Here is a 26,019-nt window from a genome sequence, read left to right as displayed (position 1 = left end):
TTTGTTCATTTATTTTGTTTTGTTTGTTTTTTATATACCACATAGGAGGGAAAGCATATGGTATTTGTCTTTGTCTAACTGTCTGAAATGGTGAGATTTCATTCTTTTTATGGTTGAGTAATATTCATATATCCATATAATAAATATATATCTCTATATATCACATCTTCTTTATCATTCATCTATCAATAGACACAGGTTGCTTTCATATCTTGGCTATTTATTGTAAATACTACTACAATGAACATAGGAGTACATATATCTTTTCAAAATAGTGTTTCTGTTTTCTTCAGAAAAATACTCAGAAGTGGAATAATGGATTGTATAATAGTTCTATTCTTAATTTTTTGAGGAATCGCCATATTCCAAAGTGGCAGCACCAATATACATTCCCACCAACAATGTATGAGGGTTTCGTCTCTCCATATCCTTTCCAAAACGTGTTATTTCTTACCTTTTTGATAATAGCCATTCAAACGGGTGGAGGTGATATCTCATTGTGGTTTTGATTTGCATTTCCCTAATAATTAGTAATATTGAACATTTTTTCATGTGCCTGTTGCCCATCTGTATGTCTTCTTTGGAAAAATGTCTATTCAGCACCTATGCTCATTTTTTAATTGGGTTGTTTGTTTTTTTGTTGTTGAGTTGTATGAGTTCTTTATATATTTTGAATACTAACCCTTTATTGGATATATGATTTGCAAATATCTTCTCCCCAGGGGTGAGCTATTACTGTCACAAGAACTCCTTTTCTACATATTTAGCTCTGTATCCAGGATCTCACTTTTGCTCTAGTCTCAAATTTCATAGGTCTGTAGAGCATTTTATTCACACACCCTGTTGTTATACAATATTTAATATGACTGTGACTCAGATTTACCAATTTTCCCTTCCAAACCTGCTTTCCTCCCTAATTTTCTAATCCCTGTCAATGGCACCATCCCAGATCCTATCTATCTGTATATCTTATTTATTTATAGATTGCTTACTGCTTACTAAGCACAAATTCTGTTTGATTTGATGTAGAGACTATTATCCCCATTTTATGGAGAAGGAAACTGAAGCTTAGAGAGGTTAACTTAATTGCACAAGGTCACACAGGTACTTAGTGGTGGAGCTGTGATTTGAACCAAGGTAGTTTTGATTGCAGAACCTGTTCTCCCAATAGCTATGCTGTTCCTCTTCCCTGATCCACAGGCTGCCTTCACCAAATTCTGTCAAATACTCTTTCAAAATCTCTCTCAGGTTACCTTTTCTTCCATTCCCATAGACCCTTTTAATTCAAGGGAGCAGCCTCCTAATTGCTTCTCTCTCCACTAGTCTCACTCATTTCCAATATTTCTGGTAGATTTAGATTTAGATTTATCTAAACACTATTAGCCTGATATTATGGAAACACTGCTTTCATATGTCACTTCAAAAACTTGTAATAGTTCCCTATTTCCTACAGCTTCAAATTAAAATTCTGCCTTTCTTTCAGAGTCTCTGGATAACTAGCCCACCCCACCTTTCTATTCTTATCTTCCGCTACTCCCTACCATATACCCCTCATTCTACCACAGGTCATTCTTGTTGATATACTGGATACACAAAAGTCCCTTTCCCATCTCCTAGCCTTTGCCCATTCCCTTCTGTTCCTCTCTACCTAGTCAAACCCCAACAATTCCACAGAGCATTCCCTGATCATCCCAGACCATTTTCATCTTTTCCTCTTCTAAACTTCTTCAGTACTTAGAATGTGTGCCAAAGAAACATCCAGAGTTTAACAGCTCCACCAGAAATAAACAAAAACTAAAACTAAGTGATCATGGATTTCCCTGGCGGTCCAGTGTTTAAGACTCTGAGCTTCCACTGCAGGGCGCACGGGTTTGATCCCTGGTTGGGGAACTAAGATCCCATATGCAGCGTGGCGTGGCCAAAAAAACAAAACAAAACAAAGCAAAGCAAAACAAAAAAAACTAAGTGATCATAAAACTCAGTTTTCTTCACTCCTTGTTGATGGACATAAATGTGGTTCATATATAGTTTTACATAGTTTATGCCTACTAATTATCACTTTAAAATATTTTTGAGTATACACGCATACTCAGTGTAGTTGTAACAACATGGACTTTAGAGTTAGACCCATTTGTTCCCTCTTTAATGGCCATTTAGTATTCTATTGTTATCACTACCAGTATTGCTAGTTTTTATCAGTTTTTTCATTATTGGGCTTTAGGGTTGTTTCTAGTTTCACTATTATAAATAGTGTTAGTATAAACATCTCTTGAGTAATCTCTTTTTTTCTTTGGTATTATTTTCTTAGAGTGGGTTCCCCAAAGTTAAGTTAGCAGATGAAAGGGTATTAAAAATGTTATGATTCTTGTCAGGCATTGCCCTGCTGTTCAGTAAATTGTGCTAATTTCTTATAATGCTATTATCATATAAGAGTATCTGTTTTCTAGGGCCACTCAAGCATTGAGTTTAATCTTTCTTTTAGTCTTTGCTAGTTTTATTGGCATATAATGGCACCTTGGGGTTGATTTAATTTGGATTTCTTTAATTCATTGCAAATTGTACTCCATGTGATTTAGCTTTCAATTATATTCTGTCTTGTATATTCAAAAATATTTTATGTTAGTCTTATCTCTTTAATCAGATTATATAAGCTAAATCATCTAACCTTGAACAAGTCACTTTACCTCTATAACTTTGATTTCTTATCAGTAAAATGAGGGGGTGATAACCTCTAAAGTTCCTTCCATTATCATGGTTCTAAGTGTCTCTCTCTCCTCTAGCTCCTGATCCAGTACTGAGATTATCCTAGGTGTTCTGCAGTTGTATGTTTAATCTGTTGAGTACCTTTTCTCCAAAGTAGCCAGGCAAATATTTCAAGATTGTAAATCTGATCATGTCCTTCTCCTGATTAAACTCCTATGATGGCTCTCCATTGCTCTTAGGGTAAATAGCAAATTCTTTATGCTTCCTTAGAAGCATTCCTTAGAATCCTTAGAATCCTTAGCTTCCTTAGAATTCTTCCTTAGAAGGATTGCGTTATCTGCCCAGTTTATGCATCAATTCCTGCTGTTCTTTCTGTAATTCTCAGTGCTTCGGCCTAAGGGAGTTCCTCTTAACGCATACCCTTGGTTCTTTTCTGTCCCATAATAATGTCTTTCTTGGTGGGGGCGTGGAGAAAAACTCCTATTCATCTTTCAGATTTTAGCAACAATGTCTTCCTCAGGGCAGTTCAAATGGTGACTTAGTAAATGTATAACCTTGGGCAAATTATTTAACCTCTCTGAGCCTCGATTTTCAAATCAATAAAATAAGAATGAAAATAAGGCCTACCTCCTAGGGTTGTAGTAAGAACTAAATAAGATAATGCATTTAAGGAGCTTAAAGCAACATCTGGCACTTAGCAAGTAACACTTGGGCAAGTAGTAGTAGGAGAAAGAGATGCTCATTAAATAATGGCTGAGAGTGAATGAACAAATTAAGCCTCCTATGTCATGGAAGCCTCTGTGGGTAAAGGATTTCTTCCTTTCACTAATTAGTTCATTTAAAAAGTTACTGATTGACTACAACGTACTAGGCATTGTGGCTACAATTTAAATAGACAGTGAAAAATGGAGTGGCAGTTTTGAGAAGGGAGGGAGGAAATTTGAGTCAAGATTCAGCCCATGGGAATAGAAGGTGGTTTAGGAGTGTGGTGGGTGTTAAGATTTGATAGATAGGTAGAGGAGGGACCCAGGTGGTAGGTCCTAGAGTACAGGGCGGAGTTGTGACTTTGTCCTGTGCATAGACTGGTAAGCCATCTGAGGATAAATATGTCTGAGAAGCTAAGTGATGTCTGGGCTTCCTTTTCTGTTGCAGAGTTTTGGGGAGACATTGCCAAGGAATTTTACTGGAAGACCCCATGTCCTGGTCCATTCCTCCAGTACAACTTTGATATGACTAAAGGGAAAATCTTTATTGAGTGGATGAAAGGAGCAACTACCAACGTCTGCTACAATGTACTGGATCGAATTGTCTACGAGAAAAAACTTGGCGATAAAGTTGCTTTTTACTGGTAAAAACATCTATTTTATAGCCTGTGGCAGATAAAAAGTCATCCTCACATTTATATAGTGTTTTATAGTTCACAAAGTACCTTAAAAATCCATGAATTCATTTGATGCTTACAATGACCCAGAAGAATAAGCAAAATATCATTAACTTAATGTCTCAGGTGAGGAAAAATACCTCAAGTAAGTTAATGACTTCCCTAAAATCACATAACTAGAATGTGACAGAATTGACATTCAAGGCCAAGTGTCCTGGCTTCTAGTCTAGTGTTCTCATCTTGGAGAGGAACAAGGTGAGAGGGTAAATGGAAGCAAACAGTACTAAGTAGCTTTCTTTCTCATTCTTGCTTTGGGAGAAAAATGGATATTGGATTTTTCACTACCACTACCACTGTTATCATCATTACCTTTGATTGAGATATATGCCAGACACTGTGCTCAAGTGCTTAGCAAATATTATCATATTTGATGCTCACAGCAACTAAGAATACATTATTTATTTTCCTCATTTTACATATGTGAAAACTGAAATTCTGAGATGTAGATAAATGACTTATCTGAAGTCATACAACTAGTAAGAAGCAGGGCTAAGATTCAAACCCCAGTAGCACAATTCCAGAGTTTATACTCTTAACCATGACACTATACTATCCTTTTAATTTCTTATACTAGCCTCCCAACTTAGCTTTGCAAAGTAGGTATTCATTGCTCCATTTTATAGCTGAAGAAATGAAGCACACATCTGTGCTTCATAGTGAATAAGGTCATAGCATGAGTAACTGGTAGAGCCAGGATTCAAACCCAAGTCTGTCTGATTCCTTGCTTTTAACACTAGGCCACACTGCCTCCCCAGCTGAAACTGAGACCCCCCTCCTCCTAGCAACATAGCTTAGAGGAGGTATTACAAAACTGAACCTGATATAGGATCTTGAAGTTCCAGTTATTGGAGTGTTGCTTCTGCCACCAACCATGAGCACTTTGGAATTGATCTATTTCTTTTTAAGTAAGCCAATTGGAGCACGTTGGTATTTCATGGAAGAATTAAATTGGTAGTCAGTAAAAATTTGCCCAGTTTGTGTGATATATTGAGAAAAGCCCTAACCTGAGAGATAGGAAACTCAGATTCTTATTCCAACTGTGCCATTCACTTGCTTTGTAACCCTAGGCAAGGCATTTAACTCTCTGAAAGTCAGTTTCCTCATTCATAAAATGGGGGTAATAATTCTACCCTTGTATTTATCTCTAGATTGTTATGAGAATCAAATATGATATTGTAAAAGCATTTATTTGTTCATTGGAAAACAACATACAGATGTGAGTGGTCTGTTATCACATTACCATTGTTCAGTTTGGGGTCACTTTGCCACTGAAAGTCATGGCCTATTATGCCTGTTGAGACTTTGTTTAGCTCCTGCCCTGGGACTTTATGCTTGAGCTCTAGCTGACACTTGGGCCCACCTCCTAGGTTCCTTAGGGATCAAAAAACCTTTAAAGATTTGCAGAGGAGATGCTTTTGTCTAAATTTGTTACCTGGTTTGAAATCAGGTGCAAGATGAAAGACTGAAAAACACAGGCCAGAGTTGTCCAATCACTGGATATTGCTGCAGAATGCTGAGGCCCTTCTTTTAGTTCCCCTACCATCCATACCTGAACAGAGCCTGTCTCCACATTTGTAAAATGAAAGGAGTAGATTAGATCAGTGTTCTCCCAAGAATGCTCTAGGAACCACTCACTAACTACTAGACATATTAGCAGGGGCTTCTTGATTCATGAAACAAATGAGACTGAGAAGCACTACATAATAAATTACCTTTGTGGGATTCCCAATGTATATTAATATAGTAAAGACTCCAAGAAGTCCTACAGTAAAGACACCTGATTAATTTTAGCATGGGATTTCTAAAGTTTATTTGAGCCCCAAACACATTTCGTAGCATGCTATTAACATCAAAAGAAGCAGTATTCCATGGAACACCAATTTGGGAAGCACTTGATTATATAGTCTCTACATTTACTTCCAGTGCAAAATTCTGTAACTCTATAACAAGACATTTTCACTCCATTTTTACATTGGTCACTCAACCAATAAGAATTTTTAAAGATATTGGGTACACAGCCCTATGTTAGGTGTTATGGTACAAGGGTAAGAAGAGTGGAGACAAGTACCACACTGGCCATTATTATTCAATTCTCAAGCTACAAATAAATCACATTTGTTAAAAGAAAGTAAAGTGCAAACATGCGAGATACTTGGTTACTTCCCTTTTCTACCTCCATATTTTAAAAATAATATGCTTACACTGCTATTTCTTCATCTTTTTTTTAGAAAGTATTGACTTCCTTTTATGATAGATGAGAATTCAGTTCTTGTATACTCCTCCAGCTTCCTTCTCTTATCTCCTTAATATAATTATACCTCTGTTTTTTAGTTGATTTAAAAATCAATGTTTATGTTAGAATAATCTATCACAGTTGCAGTTCCTTTTATGTAAAGATTTTTTTTCACAGAAGTTAAAAATCACCTGCCATTTTTCTTGCACTATTTGCCTTTATCATATACTCAATATTTTTCAAACTCTCTATCATATAATTTATTCTCTGAAGTACTGTTTTACTCCTTTGTCCTTTGTCTTGGAGCCCACCTTCTTCCTGCTCTAATTTCTATTAATGCTTTTAAAGTGACATCTTTTCAGTGATTTGTTCCAGTTGATATACTTCTTATGGAGCCATAGTATGACTTTCTTTTCAACCTAGGCATTTAGATAGCTATAATGGCATTAGAAAACCACATTTGTAGGTCACTTCTTGTTTTAGGGCATATCTTATATACATACTGAAATAATCCACAAAGGAAATAGTGCTCTTAGGAAAGTACTCCAATAAGCCAAAATAGAACAATATTAAGGAAGAATTTGGCCTTTTACTTTTGGCTTGACACATTGTAAATACTCACGGAAGAACAGTATTTTTAGAATTTGAAGTGACTGTTTTAGAGTCCGTCTAGGCCAGCTCTCTTTACAGATGGGTAGATTAAGGATCAGAGAAGCTAAGTGATTTGCTTAAGGGTGATAAACCTGCTTGGAGACAGAGCTGAGACTAATCTCCAGATATCCTCACTCCTAGTCAACTTCTCTTTTTACCATATGATACTACAGTGGACCCTTGAACAACTCGAGGGTTAGAGGTGCCAACACTTGCACAATCCAATCTGCATGTAATTTATAGCTGGCCCTCCATAGCCTCTGTATCCGAGGTTCCACATTTGCGGATTCAACCAACAGTGGATCATGTAGTACTGTAGTATTTACAATTGAAAAAAGTCAGCATATAAATGTATTCATGCATTTCAAACCCGTGTTGTTCAAGGGTCAACAGTACTTCGTTATTCTAGCTGTGCAGTACTTGGCTGTGACCAGTGAAAAGAGTAATTAGTCATATTAGTTAAATTAACTTTAAATTAATTTGCTTAAAAATGTAAAATAAATGGTGTCACCAGGTTTAAATGGCCCAGACCCTTTAATGAATGTAGAATAGATTTACATTCTATTGGGGAAGACCAGACAGGCCTACATGAAACAGCCTGAAAGCAATTATGGGTCAAATTGCACAGAGCCACTTTTACTAATAGTTCACAGAAGGGAGAAAGCATTGCAGGGAGGCAGTATAACATAAAATTAGGAGAATGTGTTTTGGTGTCAAACTAACCTAATTTGAGTCCTGTTTCTGCCACTAACTAGCTTTACGATTTTGCACAAGTTACTTAACCTCTTTGAGCCTCAGTTTTCTCAACTGTGAAATGTAGATAAAAATAGTTTTTATCTCATGGAGTTGTCAGCTGAACAGGATTGAAAAGGATAACAAACCCATGTGTCCAATTCCTGGCACATTGAAAGCACTCAAATATTAGCCGCCATCATTATTATTATCGGGACAGTGAGATGACCAAGTCTGTCTAGAGTAAAGGGTTTATGTAGGGAACAATTTATTCATTCAATACTTATTAAGAACTTACTATGTACCAGGAAGTATTTTGAACAAACAGACAAACTCTCTGCCCTCGTGGAGGTTATATTCCAGCTTAAGGAGACAGACAATAAACAAACCAACCAATAAATATGTGACAGGTAGTGATAAGTGCTATAGAAAAATACAGAGCAGTTTAAGGAAAAAGGAATGACAATGAAGAATGGGGATTGATAAGGGAAGCACTCTCTGATAAAGGTGACATTTGAGCAGAGATATGAAGGAAATGGAGAGTGTTATGCCCATAGCTGGGTTGGGAAAGGGAAATATTCCAGGTACATGGAGGAGCAAGTGCAAAGGCCCTGAGATGGGAGTGTTCTGCTACCTGGGGTATTTGAATACTAGCTAGGAAGTTAGTGTAGCTGAAGCAGTATTAGCTAGAAAAACAGAGTAGTAGGGAATGAGGTCAGCAGGACACTAGATTGTATAGAACCTTGAAAGACTTTTGGGTTTTATTCACAGTGAAATGGGGAACCACTGGACAATCTTGAGCGTAGAAGTAAAAATGATTTGACTTATGTTTAGAATTATGTTTAGAATCTGTCTTTGTGTTGAGAATAGACTGTAGAAGGGCAAGAATAGAAGCACGGAGATCAATTATGAGGCTATTATAGAAATCTAGCTGAACAATGATGGTGATTTAGACTTTAGTAGTAGCTTGAAGGTGGTTAAAAGTGGTCAAAATCTGGATGTATTTTGAGTGAAGAGCCCATGGAATTTGCTGACTTGGATTGGATTTGAGGAGTGAGAGAGAGAGGAGTCAAGGTTATCTTCAGCAGTGGATGAGGTCCAGGAATGGGACATCTTGACTATTTTTGGAGACCTAGGAAAGATTTTATGCAGGGGAATGATGCAGTCACAGCTGGGCTTAAGAAGATTAATCTGGATTCATATGGAAGTGAGAGTGGAAAGTCAGAGAACTGAGAGTTTTGTTATTCAAGGTAGAGATGCCTGAACTGGGATATTGCTGGTGGGAATGGAATTGAACAATGAAATGTTAGAGTAATTTAGAGGAAAGAAACCAACATAGGTAACTGGGTGTGTAGATGGTGGGCGCACAGACAGAGAAAGTGAGAGAGAAGAGTCAAGGGTCCCCTTAGTCTATATAACACTTTACCTCTTTCAGAGGCACACAGTCATCTGATCCAGAGGCTAAATTTGCCCTTAAGACTTTGGTTTTAACCTCTCTTGCACTTTCTTCCCCCTAACATGGCAGGTTCGTGGGGATTTATGTGTGTACGTGTGAGAAGGAAATCAGTAACAAAGTTATTAGAAAAGTAATTCAGGGAGAGATAGTCGGTGAGGGATATTAGAGGTAGCTCAAGGAGTTAAAGGGATACTGGCAAACAGTGGGAGATTGGGGGATTAAGTAAGCAGTGGGAGATTATGGGGAGTGGGTGGAAAGAGTGGTTGATGGCTATTATTCTGGTGATTTATATGAGCTGCTCAGTCACTAGGTTATTCCAGGAGAGGAACCCAATCTCCAAAGCCAAAATATTTGGTATAGTCCATTCCTTCTACTTTTTGCTTTGTGGTTGCCTATGGCTATCATTATCTCTATACCATCTCCCCCTTCAACCTCAGCTGAAATCACTGAAATATCTCTCCACAGGCTCTATTATTCAGTCCTTCCTTAGAAACTTCTGAGAAGCAGGTGACTTTAGGACAGAAGCTCTGCTCTCAGGATCCCTGTATGTTCCTGAGTATGAGTTCCAAAATATGATATTTAGAACCGTCCAGATCCTGGTGGGGTATGTGTGAGTGTGTGTATTTGAGGAGGTGTGGGGATGGTTGGGAAGGTGAGATAAGCCCATGGTCTGACAAGGAGAAGATTGTCAAGGTGACATGGAAAACCAGAGCCCTAGAGTGTGTTATCTTAGCATTCATGTCCAAGGACTCTGTTAATTATCTAGGTCCATGTTCTGGAGTTCATTTCAGTGAACTAGATGATCACTAGTTGATCACTAGTTCAGTGAACTAGTTGATCACTATGGGAAGGGAGGGACTTTTTTGTCTTCCATCTATATCTCCACTGGTTTCACAATAGTGTATTTACTTATTCAAATATACCATTTGACCCTTGAACAATGTGGGTTTGAACTGCATGGGTCCACTTATACGCAGATATTTTTCAACAGTAAATACTACAGTACTGCATGGTCTGTGGTTGGTTAAATCAGCAGATATGAAGGAATCAAGGATATGGAGAGGCAACTGTAAGTTATATGCAGATTAACCCCTATGTTGTTCTAGGGTCTACTGTACTTGCTAAGGAAAAACACTCATTTGAGAAAGAAGATGGCCTCAGACCATTCTCTTCCCCTCTCTGGGCCTTCCCTTTGTGGGAGTGGTGGGAGATGAACTACTGATACTCTGCAAGGTCCCTTCCAACACTGAGGTTTCAGGATTCTGTGATTGTTTCTGAAGAGGAGGTTGTTTTTAGAAGTTCTGTTGCAACCTATAATGACTCTATGGTGACTCAATAGGCAGGCTGGGCTTCTGTTGAGATGATGAAAGAAGAGGAGGATTTTAGAAGGGATGAAGAAGCTGAGGAAGAGAATCTGATCCCCTTGTCTGGTAATATGAACACTTTAGCATAAATGCTTTAATCTAACGGGAGATATGTGGGGAAATAACTATTGCTGGGAACAGTCTTTCTCCACTTGAATCAGGCGGGCAGATTGTGGAGGAGGACTGGAGGATTTCATGTTTAAGGTGGATCTCTAATTTTCTTCTCTCACTTCCCCTGAGTTTCAGACTCTTGATGCCTTAAAGAGCCACTCCCTAAAGTGATAAAAATGAAACAAGTAGACTGTGCTGTCCAAGTCACTAGTCACTTTTTGGAAGTAGGTGGGAAATGAATAATAAATGTAGTATAATAATAATAGTATATGTTATACATTAATATATTATATGTACTAACATATGTAATAATAAGTGTGTAATAAATGGAGACTGTCTTGAGGCCTGACTCAGTGTCCTGAGCCATGTCAGCTACCTGAGTTTGTGTCTGGGCTGACTTCTTATACCAGTAAAGTAGATATTTAATGAGGAGAATGGCTTTAGATAATGACCTTTTTCTGAGCCTTCTTTATCTCACTGGTAAACTGTCTGGGGTGAACAGGATACTTGCTAAAGTTACTTCTGTCACTGACCTTCAGAATTTCTATCACAAAGGTAGGGAACTGCAGTGGCAAGGCAGCTAGGAGAGGTTGGGGGAAGGGGAGGAACCCAGTACTGACCTCTTGTCCTTTGAAGAGAGCAGGTAGTTAGGTGGGAGCATGGGTTCTTGCCTTAGGGAAGCCTCACATTTACAACAGTAAATACAGAAGGCTTGGAGCTGAAGATGGGCCTTCTCCCTTTTCCTGGATTTGGTATGGGAGAGTTTGGTCACTGGTAATGATCCCTAGCGTCTGATACCTTGAACCTCTGTGAGAATTTGAGACTCTCACTCCCAGACCTTTGAGGTCCACTTCCTGTACAAAGCAGGAGTTGTAGCCCCAGTATCTCCATCCCCAACAATTCTCATAAGTGATCATTCTGATTCTGGAACACTACCAAGACCACAGAGTTCACACAATACCTATGCCATTGTTAGGCAGCTCTGTTACAAAGTTCTTAGATATATTACCTCCGTATAACTTTATTCCCATTCTCTCCTCTTCCCTTGGTCTTAGTTCTCTGCTCTGGGGCCACATAGAATAATCCCATTCTTTTCTCCACAAGACATCCCTTCAGGTATTTGAGGGCAGTATCCCTTTGCCAGGCTGAATGTAGAATTATAGATATCTAAATCTAGAAGATGCCTTGAAGATCATCTAGTTCAGTAATTTTCGATTTTCTAAAAACATTACAATCCTTTTATTCAAATATAATATTATATGTATAGTGATTGACAGGATCTGGTCTATGCTTGGGTTTCAGTAACTACTCCCACAAATTGAGCAAATTGCCTCACCTTTTTAAACCTAAGTTTTCCCATGTGTAAAATGGGAACAATAATAGTTCCTAGGGACTTCCCTGGTGGTGCAATGGTTAAGAATCTGCCTGCCAACGCAGGGGACACGAGTTTGATCCCTGGTCGGGGAAGATCCCACATGCTGCGGAGCAGCTAAGCCTGTGCACCACAACTACTGAGCCTGCGCTCTAGAGCCTGCGAGCCACAACTGCTGAAGCCTGTGCACTGCAAATACTGAGCCCACCACCACAACTACTGAAGCCCGTGTGCTGCAACTACTGAAGCTTGCGTGCCTAGAGCCCATGCTCCTCAACAAGAGAAGCCACCGCATGAGAAGCCCGCGCACCCCAACAAAGAGTAGCCCCCTCTCGCCGCAACTAGAGAAAGCCTGCACACAGCAACAAAGACCCAACACAACCAAAAAAATAAAATAACGGTTCCTAGATTGGTGTGAGGAATAATTGGAATAATCTGTGTAAAGGGCTTAGTGCTTGGCAAACAGTATGTTAGCTATTTTTACCATTATGCCAAAGCCTCATTCCTAAAACAGGAAAAAAGCAGAGCTGATCTGGTTGAAGCATAGATTGGAGGACCAGAGCTACATTCTGTTGGCTTCTTTACCTTGTCACTGTGGTCCCTGTGAGATATATGTGTGGAACCTCCATGGATTTGCAGAACTCAGTTTGAAAACCCCTGACCTAGTCAGTGCTCTTGTTTTATGGATGAGGTAGTCCTGAGTCCACATTCCCAGGTTCCTTGTATGATATAGTTTCTTGAACAACTCCTTCATCATGCATGTTGGTCTCCTGTATACATACTCTAGTTGGCCAATATCATTTATTAAGTACTCTACCTATGGTATGCCCTGGACAGGGAATTATTTACAATCTCCCATAATGCCTAAGAGTTTTCTATTTATTCTAATAATAAACTATGTCTCCTCTGTGTTGTACGTGTATAATTGTTCCCTTGTTTTTTTGAACCTAGGTATGGTTCACAAGAACACTTGGCAGATGAGGAGCTTGAGGCTCAGAGAGTAGAAGTGACTTTGCCAGGTCACATAGCAGTTGTAACTTGTTCTGGACAGAAGAACGCTTACATTCTTTGTTATAGACACTATGCTTCTACTTCACAGACTTAGCTTCTTTGACAATCTGTCACTTATCTAGCCAGTAGTTTACTTAGATGGTTTAGGGCTGGCTTTAGAAATGTTGACTACAATTTATAATGATAATTTATAAGGCTTAACACATTAAAGGGCAAACCTCAAAGAAATAACATCCTTTCCTTAGCTGAGATGTGTTCATTCATCCATTCATTAAACAGTTTTTTTAAACTGAATATCTACTATATATAGTCTGCATACTACCTTGAGAATAGTGGGTGGGAGGCACAGGGCAATAGCAAGGGGACCAGTAAGGGGGCACTGACAACAGTTCAGATAAGATATGATAATGGAGACAACAGTAGAAGCTGTGAAAAGTGGTCAGATTTTTTATTTCTATTTTTTTGGCCGCACTGTGTGACTCATGGGATCTTAGTTCCGTGAGACACCAGGGATTGAACCTGGGCCCTTGTAAGTGAGAGTGTGGAGTCCTAACCACTGGACCACCAGGGAATTCCCCAGATTTTGGAATATTTTGAAGGCAGAGCCAATAGGATCTGCTGATGAACTTGATGTGGGGTATAAGAGAATGGAGTCAAGAAACAAAGGTTTTTTTGTCTGAGCACTGGAAAGATGGAATTTCCATTAGTTGAGTTGGAGAAGAAACTGGGAGGAGAAGTTTTGGGGGAGGATCAGAAATTTGTGTTTCATACACAGAGATGTAAAATTGCAATTGTGACAAGTGCTAGGTAGACAATGAAGAATTTCAAGTAGAGATGTGACATATCAGAGTTACATTTTGAAAAGATCACTCTCTTGATCATGTATATATTAGTAAAAACAAAAACCAAAACCCAGAAAGCCTACCTGAGGACCTGCAGGCAGAGGTCCCAACCATTGCTTTATGACCTTCAGCAAGTGATGACACCCTTCTGAGCCTCAGTTTTCTGACCTTTCAAATGGGGATAGCAAATCTTGTTTTGCCAATCTCAAAAAATTGCTACAAGGATTAGCTGAGATGAAAGACAAGAAAACACACTGAAAAGATTTATTACTATGAGGTGGTGCTAATACTCATACATATTACACATGTCTAAGGGCACTGTTAGGCAGAAGGATTCAAGACTGGCAGCCACATATGACTTTTCTATACTTTACAAAATGTCCTTCTTTCCTCTAATGAACTTAACTTCTTTTCTCAAACTTGGCTCCAAATCCACCATTTCTAGGAAGTGTTTCATAATTGACCACACTTGTTATTTCTTTTGCATTCCTTTGGTGATTTCCTACTTCTGCATTTTCTTGTTCTTGATTGCTCTTTCCCAATATTGGCCTGATGTGGTGGGTGGTTTAGATCTCTCCAATTAAAGATTTTAAGTTTATGAGAGTAAGGACTAGCCTCTCATTCCCTTACTTTCCTAATTTGGCAAGCAGTAGGCACTGATCATTGGGTGGCCACTCTGGCAAAGATCGTCCATTTCCAGTCCTCTGTGGATTGGGAGTTTAATAGGTAAAATGTTTTGAGGTGGAGGAAGAGCCTTTAGTCTAGGAACCTCTCTGACTTTTCCTGACCTACAGAATAAAATTTAAACTAAGCATTTGCGGCCCTATATATATGAGCCCTCTCTAGTCTATATTTTGAATCTTTAAAGTTTTGAAACATTCTTAAATTTATAGAAAAGTTACAAGTATAGCTCTTCCTCAGGTACTGGGGTCTGTGCTTAGGTAGAGACAGGAGAGTGGAGCTGACATGCCAGTGGCCTGGTGCTGCGTCTGTAGCAAAGTGTGTGTGACCCCCCCGAGACCTTTTAAATCCCACTTCAACCAAGAGCTGAAGCTAATCAGCGAATATGGGCTCTGAAGGAACATGAGGTCTGGAGGGTCAACTTTACTCTGGCCAAGAGCCGCTACTGAACGCCTCTATTTGAAAGCAACACCCTGCTGCAGTGACTCGCCTGCATCCAGGTGCTGTACGAGGGCAAGGTAAAGCTGGATTACCTGGGTCTGAAAATCAAGGATATTTTGGAGAGGTCTTCAAGTTTGCCTTGGCCAAGTGTATTCACCATGCCTGAGTGCTGATCTGCCAGCACCATATCAGGGTTTGTAAGCAGGTAGTGAACATGAGTCCTTCATTGTCTGCCAGGACTCCCAGAAGGACTTCTGTCTTTTCCCTCTTCTCGCCTTACCGTGAGGCCTCACAAAGAGGAAGAAATGCCAAGAAGGGCCAGGGTGGGGCTGGAGCTGGCAATAATGAGCAAGTTTAAGCTCCTCCATCCCCTCCGACTGGTGGATTGTCTAATTTTCTAGTCAGATAATAAAACAGGATCAACACTTAAAGAAAAAAAGGCAAGTTGCAAGTACAATACAAATAACTTTTTTCTTGAACCATTTGAGAGTAAGTTGCAGACCCTGAATAGTGTGTATTTCCAACAAGGACTTTCTCCTATATAACCATAATACAACTATCAAAATCAGGAAATCAACACTAATACACCACTATTATCTAATCCTCAGACTCCACTCCACTGAAGTTTTACCAGTTGTCCTAATAATGTCCTTAATGGCAGAAGGATCTAGTTCACAATTACACATGACATGTGGTTGTCATGTCTTTTTAGTCTTTTTTTTTTCTTTTTAGTCTTCTTCAATCTAGAATAGTCCCTTAGTCTTTTCTTGATTTTCATGGCCTTGACATTCTATCTTTTCAATCTTTTTTTAAAATAATTTTTTAATATAATTTTTTAAAAATTTATTTACTTTTATTTTTGTGTTGGGTCTTCGTTGCTGCGCGCGGGCTTTCTCTAGTTGCAGCGAGTGGGGGCTTCTCTTCGTTGCAGTTCGCGGGCTTCTCATTGCGATGGCTTCTCTTTGTTGTAGAGCAGGGGCTCTAGGCACACGGGCTTCAGTAGTTGTGGCACGTGGGCTCAGTAGTTGTGGCTTGCGGGCTCTAGAGCACAGGCTCAGCAGTTGTGGGGCACGGGCTTAGTTGCTCTGCGGCATGTGGGATCTTCCTGGGCCAGGGCTCAAACCCGTGTCCCCTGCATTGGCAGGTGGATACTTAACCACTGCGCCACTGGGGAAGTCTGAGATTTTTTAAAATTTAATGAATTTTTCAGCAGAGACCCCCAAAGAGTTGCCAATTTAAAATTTTATGAAGTAAGGATATTTTTCAAACCACAAATATCAACTTATGTCACTATCACTCAATTAAAAATAACTGCATGAGAATATACATAGCAAAAAGTATAGTCCTTTATATCAAATAAATTTAGCTTTATGAAAAAACACAACTGATAGATGAAAATTCTAGTATTTAGGATTGTTACTGGCCTGTAGACTGGCCTGTGTTTTCCCACTTCTGCATCTAAGCCACCCTTGTTCCTTTCTTCCTGAATTGGTCTGTTCCTTTTCTGGGCCAATCTAAACCTTGCTTATTCTTTAAGAACCATTTGAAATGCTATCTTCTTTGTGAAGCTTTTCCCCGATTCTCCCTTTCCGACTCTCTTTCTTGCTCTCAGGCAGAATGAATAATAAAATCCAGACTTGGAAAGCACATTTAATGAAATATTCCACTCATTTACAGTTGAGGCAACTGAGACCCAGAGAAGTGAAGTAATTTGCAAAAGCTCTCACACTGTGAAAGGTAGTGAAGCTTGACCTATAAATCTAGTTTTCCTGACTCCTAATCCAGAGCTCTTTCCCTGTCTATTTGTTTCCCTATTTGTTTCCCTGTCATTGTAGCATTCTTGCCCAGGAATGAGAGAGCTTTAGCTGGGATGTAAGGCTTTGAGAATAGCTCTCATCTAGGGTTCTAAGGTCTGATCTATTTATTAAAAGCCTTATGGTTTTACTGGAGAATCCTTATTTATTTATTTGCCCTGGAATACATAACATAGAGTTGTCCTTGCAGGAAACGTTTCTGTAGCATATCAACACATGCATTTCTGATTGATTTTTTAAATTGAATTGTATACTTTGTATTTTTTTAATTAATTAATTTTTACTTTTGGATGTTTTGGGTCTTTGTTGCTGCACGCGGGCTTTCTCTAGTTGCGGCGAGCAGGGGCTACTCTTCATTGCGGTGCGGGGACTTCTCATTGTGGTTGCTTCTCGTTGCGGAGCACGGGCTCTAGGCACACGGGCTTCAGTAGTTGTGGCACACAGGCTCAGTAGTTGTGGCTCATGGGCTTAGTTGCTCTGCGGCATGTGGGATCTTCCTGGACCAGGGCTTGAACCCATTTCCCCTGCATTGGCAGGCGGATTCTTAACCACTGCGCCACCAGGGAAGTCCTCTTACTGATTTTTGATGAGAGGCTTATTTTTGAAACCAGTGTTTGTTTCTTTTTTGACCATGTTTTTTTTTTTTTTTTTTTTTTTGTGGTACTCGGGCCTCTCACTGTTGTGGCCTCTCCCGTTGCGGAGCACAGGCTCCGGACGCGCAGGCTCAGCTGCCATGGCTCACGGGCCCAGCCGCTCTGCCGCACGTGGGATCTTCCTGGACCGGGGCACGAACCCGTGTCCCCTGCATCGGCAGGCGGACTCTCAACCACTGCGCCACCAGGGAAGCCCGCCCTGACCATATTTTAATACATGGAAATCTATCCAAATGAGCAGTCAGACAGGCCTTTTGTTGAACTTTAGTTTCAGCTACTCTTGAGGATTACTATCTTATCTTCTTTATTCTTCTTATTATTATTGAGGCGTAGTTGACTTATATTAGTTTCAAGTGTTCAAACTACAATATTGTAGTTTGATATTTTTATGGATTATACTCCAAATAAAGTTATTAAAATATTGACTGTATTCCCTGTGCTGAACATTACATCCTTGTACCTTATTTATTTTATATCTAGTAGTTTGTACCTCTTAATCCCCTTCACATATTTTGCTCCTCTCCTCACCCCTTTCCCCCCAAGGTAACACTAGTTTGTTCTCTGCATGTGTGAGTCTGTTTCTGTTTTGTCTTATATGACATCCAAACTGACAGAAACCTAATTTTTTTGTATGGACAGCTGTGCTCCACAGACAATCCATTAGCTTCTAGCAGCAGAGTTGTTGTTGTTGTTGTTGTTAGATTCTTTTTTCCTTTGACTTTTATTGTTTTAGGTCTTACATTTAGGTCCTTGATCCATTTTGAGTTAATTTTCATATATGCCAGGTAAATGCAACTTATGGTCAGGTAAGGGTTCAACTTATGGATAGTCATGCTCCATGGACAATCCATTAGCTTCTAACAGCAGGTTTAAAAAAAACTAATTTTGTAGATATTTATAGAAATTTGTCAGGCACTGTACAAAGTACAAAGAATGTAGCAATAAGCATGAGAAATCTGGTCCTTGTCCTCACGGAGCTCACAACCTGATGGGGGCAAGATTTTTACTTGTGAGCCAGAATTTTATTTAGGAAGGAAATGTTGGGGATAATGTGTTTTTCCTTATTTCCAGGGGGAGTGGGGACATGTCTCTAGGAGCAAATGGGTGTACAAGTGCTCCTGTGACACTTGAGCATTGATTGCCAAGGATTGTGAATATAGACATATGTGGGTTCCCTTGCCTGAGGTTTTGGATCTTTCAAAATCTTCAGAATCCTGAAGAGGTCTTGGTGGGTATGGTCTTGACCATAGGCTAAAGCTCAAAGTGGATGGGAGTCTTCTCAGCTTCTTTACAGTACTCCTGGAGATTCTTAGGAGAGAGGCTTCTCCATGTTCATTTAGGTATAATCCAAATTAGTATAGTGGAACAAACACTAGCCTGGAAGTCAGAAACCTAGAACCTAGTTACAGATTTCTCCTGAATTCTCCTTGTGTGGCCTTGGCAATCCGTGTCCTCTGGATTTCTTGTATCTTTAAAACAGGGATAATAATACATGTTCTACCTACTGCAAAAGTAGCTGTGAAGATCAGGTGAGGGAACTGTACTCGTGTAATGAATTAGCTGGATTCTTATTTGATGTACACAAAAACCAGCGAGGCAGGCATACAGGTTTCATTATTTTAATTTATTTGTTATCTACCTCAGCTAAGTTTGTTCTTTTTTTTTTTCCCAAGTATAATCTCATTTCTCTGAAACTGATTTTTAAGACCCATTCTCCTGCCTCTGAAAGGAAGAAATGATAATCAAGGAGTCTAAGATACATTAGTGATTATCCCCCTCTTCTTGACTCCTTCCTCCCATCTCATACTTTACAGAGAAGAAAACAGAGGCTCAGAAAAGAGGGGAAATTTTGTGCAAATTCATACATTGAATTAGGGGTAAACAATAATCTAGGTCTGGTGACTCCAAATAATTACCTGAGGATCTTGTTAATAATCGAGATCCCTGGACCCCACCCAGCCTATTGAATCAGAATTTTCAGAGGGTAAGACTTCTGACTTGTATTTTTAAAACCTCCTCAGATGTTTCTGATGTGGTGGGCAGTGGCAGGGTGTCTTTGAAAAATAATTAGTTAGATTAGTAATCTAATGCCTAAAAGAATTTTGAAAAATTATGTAGCTCTTCACACATTTTAAAGTTCACATTTAAACATTTTATTGTAATATTAAATAATTGCAAAGAATTTAATTTCCAATGTGTTTTTTATTGTATACATGTATATATTTTATATATCTTTTTCAAAATCTTGAAACTGCAAATTTAGCTCATATAATTTACAGAAAATGTTTATCATATTACCTAATTTGAACAGCCAGTTCTCACTGTCAGCATAGCCAAATCAGATTTACTTTGTTAGAAAATGCCTAACTTCTTTTTCAGTTAAAGCAGTTATGCTAATATATGACCTGTGATAACTATTTAACTTCTGAATTATAATTCTAGGAGAAATAAGGCAAGTAGACTTGCCATGAGTTTGTCAATTAAGATGTTACTCCTTTCAATATTGATTTCTTATGGAAGCTCTCTGATTTGCTTTCTTGGGGCTCTCCCTCTGAAGTTATGCATTTTCAAACTGCCCCTTTGTTTGGCACTCTGGAGGGTTTTTTTTAACCTCAGCATTGTATTGGCATAATAAGGTTTGGGATAAGAGAGAGAGATGGCATTGTTTTATAAAGTGGGAGAAAGAAAGTGGGAAAGGAGAGCCAACTTAGATCAATGTTAGGAAAGATTACATATGAAAATTGAGTCTCTGGACACTTATTCTCTTAAAACTTTTCCTGCTCAGGTACATACAGGAATAGAGTACTCTAGCTTGAAAACTACTGATTTAAACTATGATATCTACCTAAATAACAAAGAACCATTGAAGTGAATATTTTTGCATGTGTCTGTTACACTTGAGAGACTTGATGTACATGTAGTATGTTGTTCCTGGCTGTTCTTCCCACTTTCTTTTTCTAACCCAGGCATATTCCTGTTTAAGGCAGCATTCCAAATGCTGTGATAATAAAGGAGCTAAGAGAGCTGCCCTCATTCACTTGTTTTGAGGAAGGCTAGCATAGTTGTTCCATCCAGGAACAACTGGATGGTAGGAATGAATGTGTATGATTTCCCTCCTGTAAGCAGGCATGTAGGCAGTGGGAAAAGGGTTAACTTCTATACTGGCCCAGGTCTGCCTTCTCAACAGAGAAGACATGTGGAATCCAACCGTCACCAAAGCCACTTTGGGCAGGGGGAACAGGCACAAGGTCTCTGGAGCAAAGCCTGAAAATAGCTGGCAGGAGAACAGGGTGTAATTATAGCTCAAACTGCGAAGCATGTGTCTCACAACCTGAACTGCACATCCAAGGGCTTCTTCCAGTCTCTTCCATGGCATAGAGTCCAGAACTGAGCCCACTGTAGGGGCTCAAGAAACTCTTCTTGATATGTTTCCAAATCCCATTCCATAAGTTTTAAATATTTTTCCTCTGTGTCTGTTTCCCGCTGCCTGTTTAGCATCTGTCTTCTTCATTTGTATCTTCTATTATCCCCTCTTTCCTTCCATGTTTTCTCACTCTGATCAGCCTAGATCTGGCTGATCATGTGAGCAGAGTTTATTTGTTCATATTTTTATCCATTCATTTCACAATTATGTATTAAGTGCCCACTGCGTGTCAAACTTTGTTTGCTAGGCACTGAGGAGGAAACAGATAAAACGATGTCCTGCCTGCCTTTAAGGAACTCACAATCCAGTGAGGGAAACAGGTGTATACATATGACTATAATGTTAAAAATAAAACAAATAAGTAGCAAGTCTTTAGGCAAATAGAAAGAGACAGTATGAATGAATGAACAGTGTGAATGAATAGTGCTAAGTGCTAATAATGCTAATAGTGCTAAGGTTCAATCTTTCAGGAAAGGAAGATTTGTATAGATGTCTGCTTTTTTTCCCAAATCTGTGTGCTTTTTGCAGTTCTAATCAAAACCACAGTAAGTTCAAAAATTTCTCAGATATAATTCATAGCATATAGTTTACCCATTTAAAGTACAATTCAGTGACTTTTGGCATATTCAAAGAGTTGTGTAACCATCATCGCAATCAATTTTAGAACATTTTCACCACTGCAAAAAGAAACCCCATACTCATTAACAATCACTCTTCATTTTCTTCCAACTTTCCTTGCCTCAGCCCTAGGCAACCACTAATCTACTTTTTGTCTCTATGGCTTTCGCTCTTCTGCACATTTCACATGAATAGAATCATACAGTATGTGGTCTTTTGTGTCTGGCTTCTTTCACTTAGCATAATCTTGTCAAGGTTCATCCATGTTGTAGCATGTATCAGTACTTCATTACTTTTTATGCAGAATAATACTCCATTGTATGGACATACCATATTTTATTTATCCATTCTTTAGTTGATGTATATTTGGATTGTTTTCACTTTTTGATATCTTGAATAATGCTGCTACGAACTTTGTGAACAAGGTTTTGTATGGATGTATGTTTTCAATTCTCTTGGGTGATCATAGCTGTACTAAAATCCACATTTGGTGGACTTTAACCCCACAGTTCTCAGGACTCCTACACTTTGATTTTCTTCTTTATGCTAATTCTGGTTTTGGAAACAACATTGCCCTTTTGGAGGCCATGTCATTTAGCAGGAGAATGCCCTGAACTAGAGACATAGACTCTAGAGCTAGCCACGGGTGACTGTTAATATTTAAAATAGATTAAATTAAATTAAAATTCAGTTCCTCCACCACATTTCAAGTGTTCAATAGCTATATGTGGCTTGTGGCTACCATATTGGATAGCTCTGCTTTAGAATAATGCTGCTACTAATGTGCTAAGTAACCTCGAGGCCATCGCTTCCCATCTGTGCAATAGGTTTCTCATCTGTAAATAAGGGTGGTGAACATCAAAAGCCCTATCCTCCTCTGGCATTCTAAGTGATTTAGGATTCAGTCTTTGGTATTTGCCTCCTCCCACCTCCTCCTCCAGCCTTTTTCCCTGTTCATCCAGGAGTACCCAGAGGGAACATTAAGCTGCTAATTGGTCAAGTTATGTTGCTCCCACTCCCTGCTCCCTTGGTGAAAGGGAAAGTGACTTGAGGGTATACTTATATCTAAGTGCTTCACATTTGTGCAGTGCATTATGGATCATAGAACACATTATTTCTTAATTTTACAGAATCAAAGAATCTCAAAGTTCAAAGGGCCTTAAAGGTCATCTCAAACTTCACTGAACATGAATCACATGGTTGCTTATAAAATGAAAATTCCAAGGACCCCACTCCCTCAAGAATGATCAAGTAGATGTCAGGGTCTCCCTGGTCCAACCTGCACACTCCTATGCTTCTGGACAGCTCTGACATTTAGAAAGGCTTTCCTTATATTGAACTCTCCCAATTGACATAGCTCTTCCATTTATAATTACAAAATGCTAGTCTGCTTCTTTCCCATAATTATCCTTCAGGTTCATTCATTCATTCAGCAAGTATTTATTGAGCATCTGCTATATACAGGGTTCCTTGCAAGGTACGGGGGATTCAGCAGTGAACAAGACTAACATGGTCTCTGCCTTCAGGAAGCTTACAGTCTAGTAGGGGAGACAGACAATTAGCAAAAAAAAAAAAGTAAATAAGTAAATAAAATAATTACAGCTTGAGAAAAATGCTACGAAAAAAATACACAGTTTTGTGATGAAGAATAACAGGAAGGACTAATGCTACTTGGGGTGGTCATGGAAAAGCCTCACTAGGAAGTGACAGTTAAACTGAGATCTGAAACATGAGGTAGAGAAAACCATTCAAAGAGTTCAAGGAAGATAGGAAAAGAACATGGCATGTTCTGTCGGTCAGAAGGCTAATGTGTTTGGAGTCTATTAAGCAGAATGGGACAATGACATAAGATGAGTTGGAGAAGATACAAGGCATAGTAAAGTTTGGATTTTCTTCTACATGCAATGGAAGGCACTAAAGGGTTTTAAGCAGGAGGTGCTGTAGTCTGGTTTGTGTTTATAATAGGTCATTTTGGTTTATGTATGGATTGGAAGGGGGCAAGAGTGAAGTGGAAGACCAGTTTGGGGCCATTGTGGTCATCCAGGCAAGAGATGAAGGTGGCTTCTGCTAGGGTGGAGGCAACAGAGATACAGATATTTGAGACTTACTATCATGCCTCTCAGTATCTTCTCACCTCCAGGCTAAACAGATCAGTCCAGTCTTCCTCTTATAACAGGTTTGACTACTCTCATCAGGATGTTTCTCCTCTGGAAGACCTAACCCACTAGGTTAGATCCTGCCATCTGATGCTTCTGTGAAGAACCCAGTTTTCCCCACCTATTTTTTTCCTCAGCTCTTTCCTCCTATCTTGTGCCTTACTTTTCTGCTAGTCTAGGGAACTAAAATCTCCAATCTAATGACTATCCTTCTCATATTAAGAGGAGAGCTCTAGTCTTCCCTGTCATTAATCAATTATAAGTTTTTCAATGATTTGACCACGAACCTTAAGTACTTACTGTGCCTACTGCGCACAGAGGAGACAGAAACGAAGACATGATCCCTGCCCTCCAAGAACCCAGGGTATAAGGGGAAAGATAAGGCCGCAATAAATGCAATACAAGGTAAACCAATAGATCACAAGGAAAGTGAGATAAAGGGACTTGGAAGGAAGAAAGAACTTTCAGCTTTGAGGTAGGTGGGGGAAAAGAGAAACTAGGGAAGACTTCGTGGAAGATGTTACCTTGGAGCACCTGGGGCTGCGGGGTGGACAAGAAGTGCCCTTTTATATGGAGTGGTCAAGGATGGCCTCACTGAGAAGCCAACATTTGAGCAATAACTCAAAAATAGGGAATAAGTCATGTGGCTATCTGGGGGAAGAATGCTCAAGTAGAGGGCAAAAGTTCTGAGGCAAAGTGTGCTTGGTGTTCTTGCCAAACAGTGTGGAGGCTGTGTGGCTGGAACAGAGAGAGAGGGAGAGGAAGAGAGAATGGGAGTACTTGAGGACAAAGAGGTAATGAGGGAATAGACCATGTAGGAACTAGCAGGCCAGTGTGAGGACTTGCATTTTGAGCAGAGGAATGACATGATCTGACTAATGGTGATTTTGGACTATGATAGTAGAAGTAGATGTGAAGGGAAGTAGTCTAATTCTACATATATTTTGAATCAGTAGTGGACTACAGTAAAATTTGGAGAGTATAAGGGTAAGGTAGTTGCAGAAGTTTTCCTGGAAGAAAAATATGAGAAGATTATATACTTTGAGTTGTTCCATACCATATGGCCTCCAGGTGAGAGGGAAGTAGTTGGGTCTACAGCAAGTGTTCCCAATCTGTAGCCCATCAGCTAAATCTCTCATTAATAGTTTTGTTTGACTACAGTGTTTAAAACTTTTAAAAATTAATTGTCATAAAATAGATAACTAATGAGGACCTGCTGTATAGCACAGGGAACTCTACTCAGTGCTCTATGGTGACCTAAATGGGAAGGAAATCGAAAAAAGAGGGGATATATGTATATGTATAACTGATTCACTTTGCTGTACTGAAGAAACTAACACAACATTGTAAAGCAACTATACTCCAATAAAAATTAATTAAAAAAAAATTAATTGTCAACACTTAAAAATTTAGAAACAGGTTTCAGGCCTCTTTGAAAAACTGAAAAAATTGGCAACATTGAGACCTTATTCCCAGAGGGCAAAGTTAATAGACACTAAGTTTAAGTACTAGATGCCTCTTCTTGCCAGAGCATGTATTCTCCAGTTTTCCAGTCCCTGCCTCTCCCTGTTGGCCCCCCAAAACTAAGTGTCATTGCACATATGCTGCTATTTTCTTTTTTGGATATATTAAAAGGTTTTATTTACTTATGATTCAAATTTTAAAATTATGAAACATTCCAAACATATAATTTTCTACACTTGACACATATTGATATTTCACCTAGGCTTTTTTTAATTGAAGTATAATTTACTTACAATATTATATTGGTTTCAGGTGTATAACATAGTGATTCGATAGTTTTATACATTACAAAAATGATCACCACAATAAGTCTAGCTACCATCTGTCACCATACAAAGTTATAGTATTATTGACTATATTCCCTATGCTGTACATTACATCCCCAAGACTTTTTTATTTTATAACTGGAAGTTTGTACCTCTTAAGCTCCTTTGCCTGTTTCACCCATCCTTCCCCCCTGCCCAGCACCCCCCAGCAGCCTTTAGTTTTTTCTCTGTATCTATGAATCTGTTTCTGTTTCATTATGTTTGTTTATTTTGTTTTTAGAGTCCACATATAAGTGAAATCATATGGTATTTGTCTTTCTCTGTTTGACTTACTTCATTTAGCATAATACCCTCTAGGTCCATCCATGTTATCACAAATGGCGAAATTTCGTTCTTTTTTTTTTCCAAATATTTCTCCCATTCTGTGGGTTGTCTTTTCACTTTCTTTTTTTTAAATTAATTAAATTAATTTATCTATTTATTTTTGGCTGCATTGGGTCTTCGTTGCTGCACGCAGGCTTTCTCT

The 26,019-nt window shown here is 39.0% G+C and overlaps 2 protein-coding genes across 6 annotated transcripts in view; one reads left to right on the top strand and one right to left on the bottom strand.

The window, feature by feature from the left end:
* The window catches only part of GSS (glutathione synthetase), a 79,056-nt gene that overhangs the window by 803 nt on the left and 52,234 nt on the right, over nt 1–26,019 (bottom strand). The window lies entirely within an intron of this gene.
* Nucleotides 1–26,019, top strand: part of ACSS2 (acyl-CoA synthetase short chain family member 2) — a 47,746-nt gene that overhangs the window by 2,435 nt on the left and 19,292 nt on the right. For all 5 annotated transcript variants that reach the window (XM_033433560.2, XM_033433561.2, XM_033433559.2 and 2 more), the window contains exon 2: nt 3,856–4,051. In XM_033433560.2, coding sequence (XP_033289451.1) covers nt 3,856–4,051 — 196 coding nt within the window. The remainder of the gene's footprint in view (nt 1–3,855; nt 4,052–26,019) is intronic.

This window comes from Orcinus orca, chromosome 16 (genome assembly GCF_937001465.1).
Source record: "Orcinus orca chromosome 16, mOrcOrc1.1, whole genome shotgun sequence".
In the NCBI taxonomy this organism is placed as follows: Eukaryota; Metazoa; Chordata; class Mammalia; order Artiodactyla; family Delphinidae; genus Orcinus; species Orcinus orca.
This window is presented reverse-complemented; position numbering and strand designations above follow the sequence as displayed.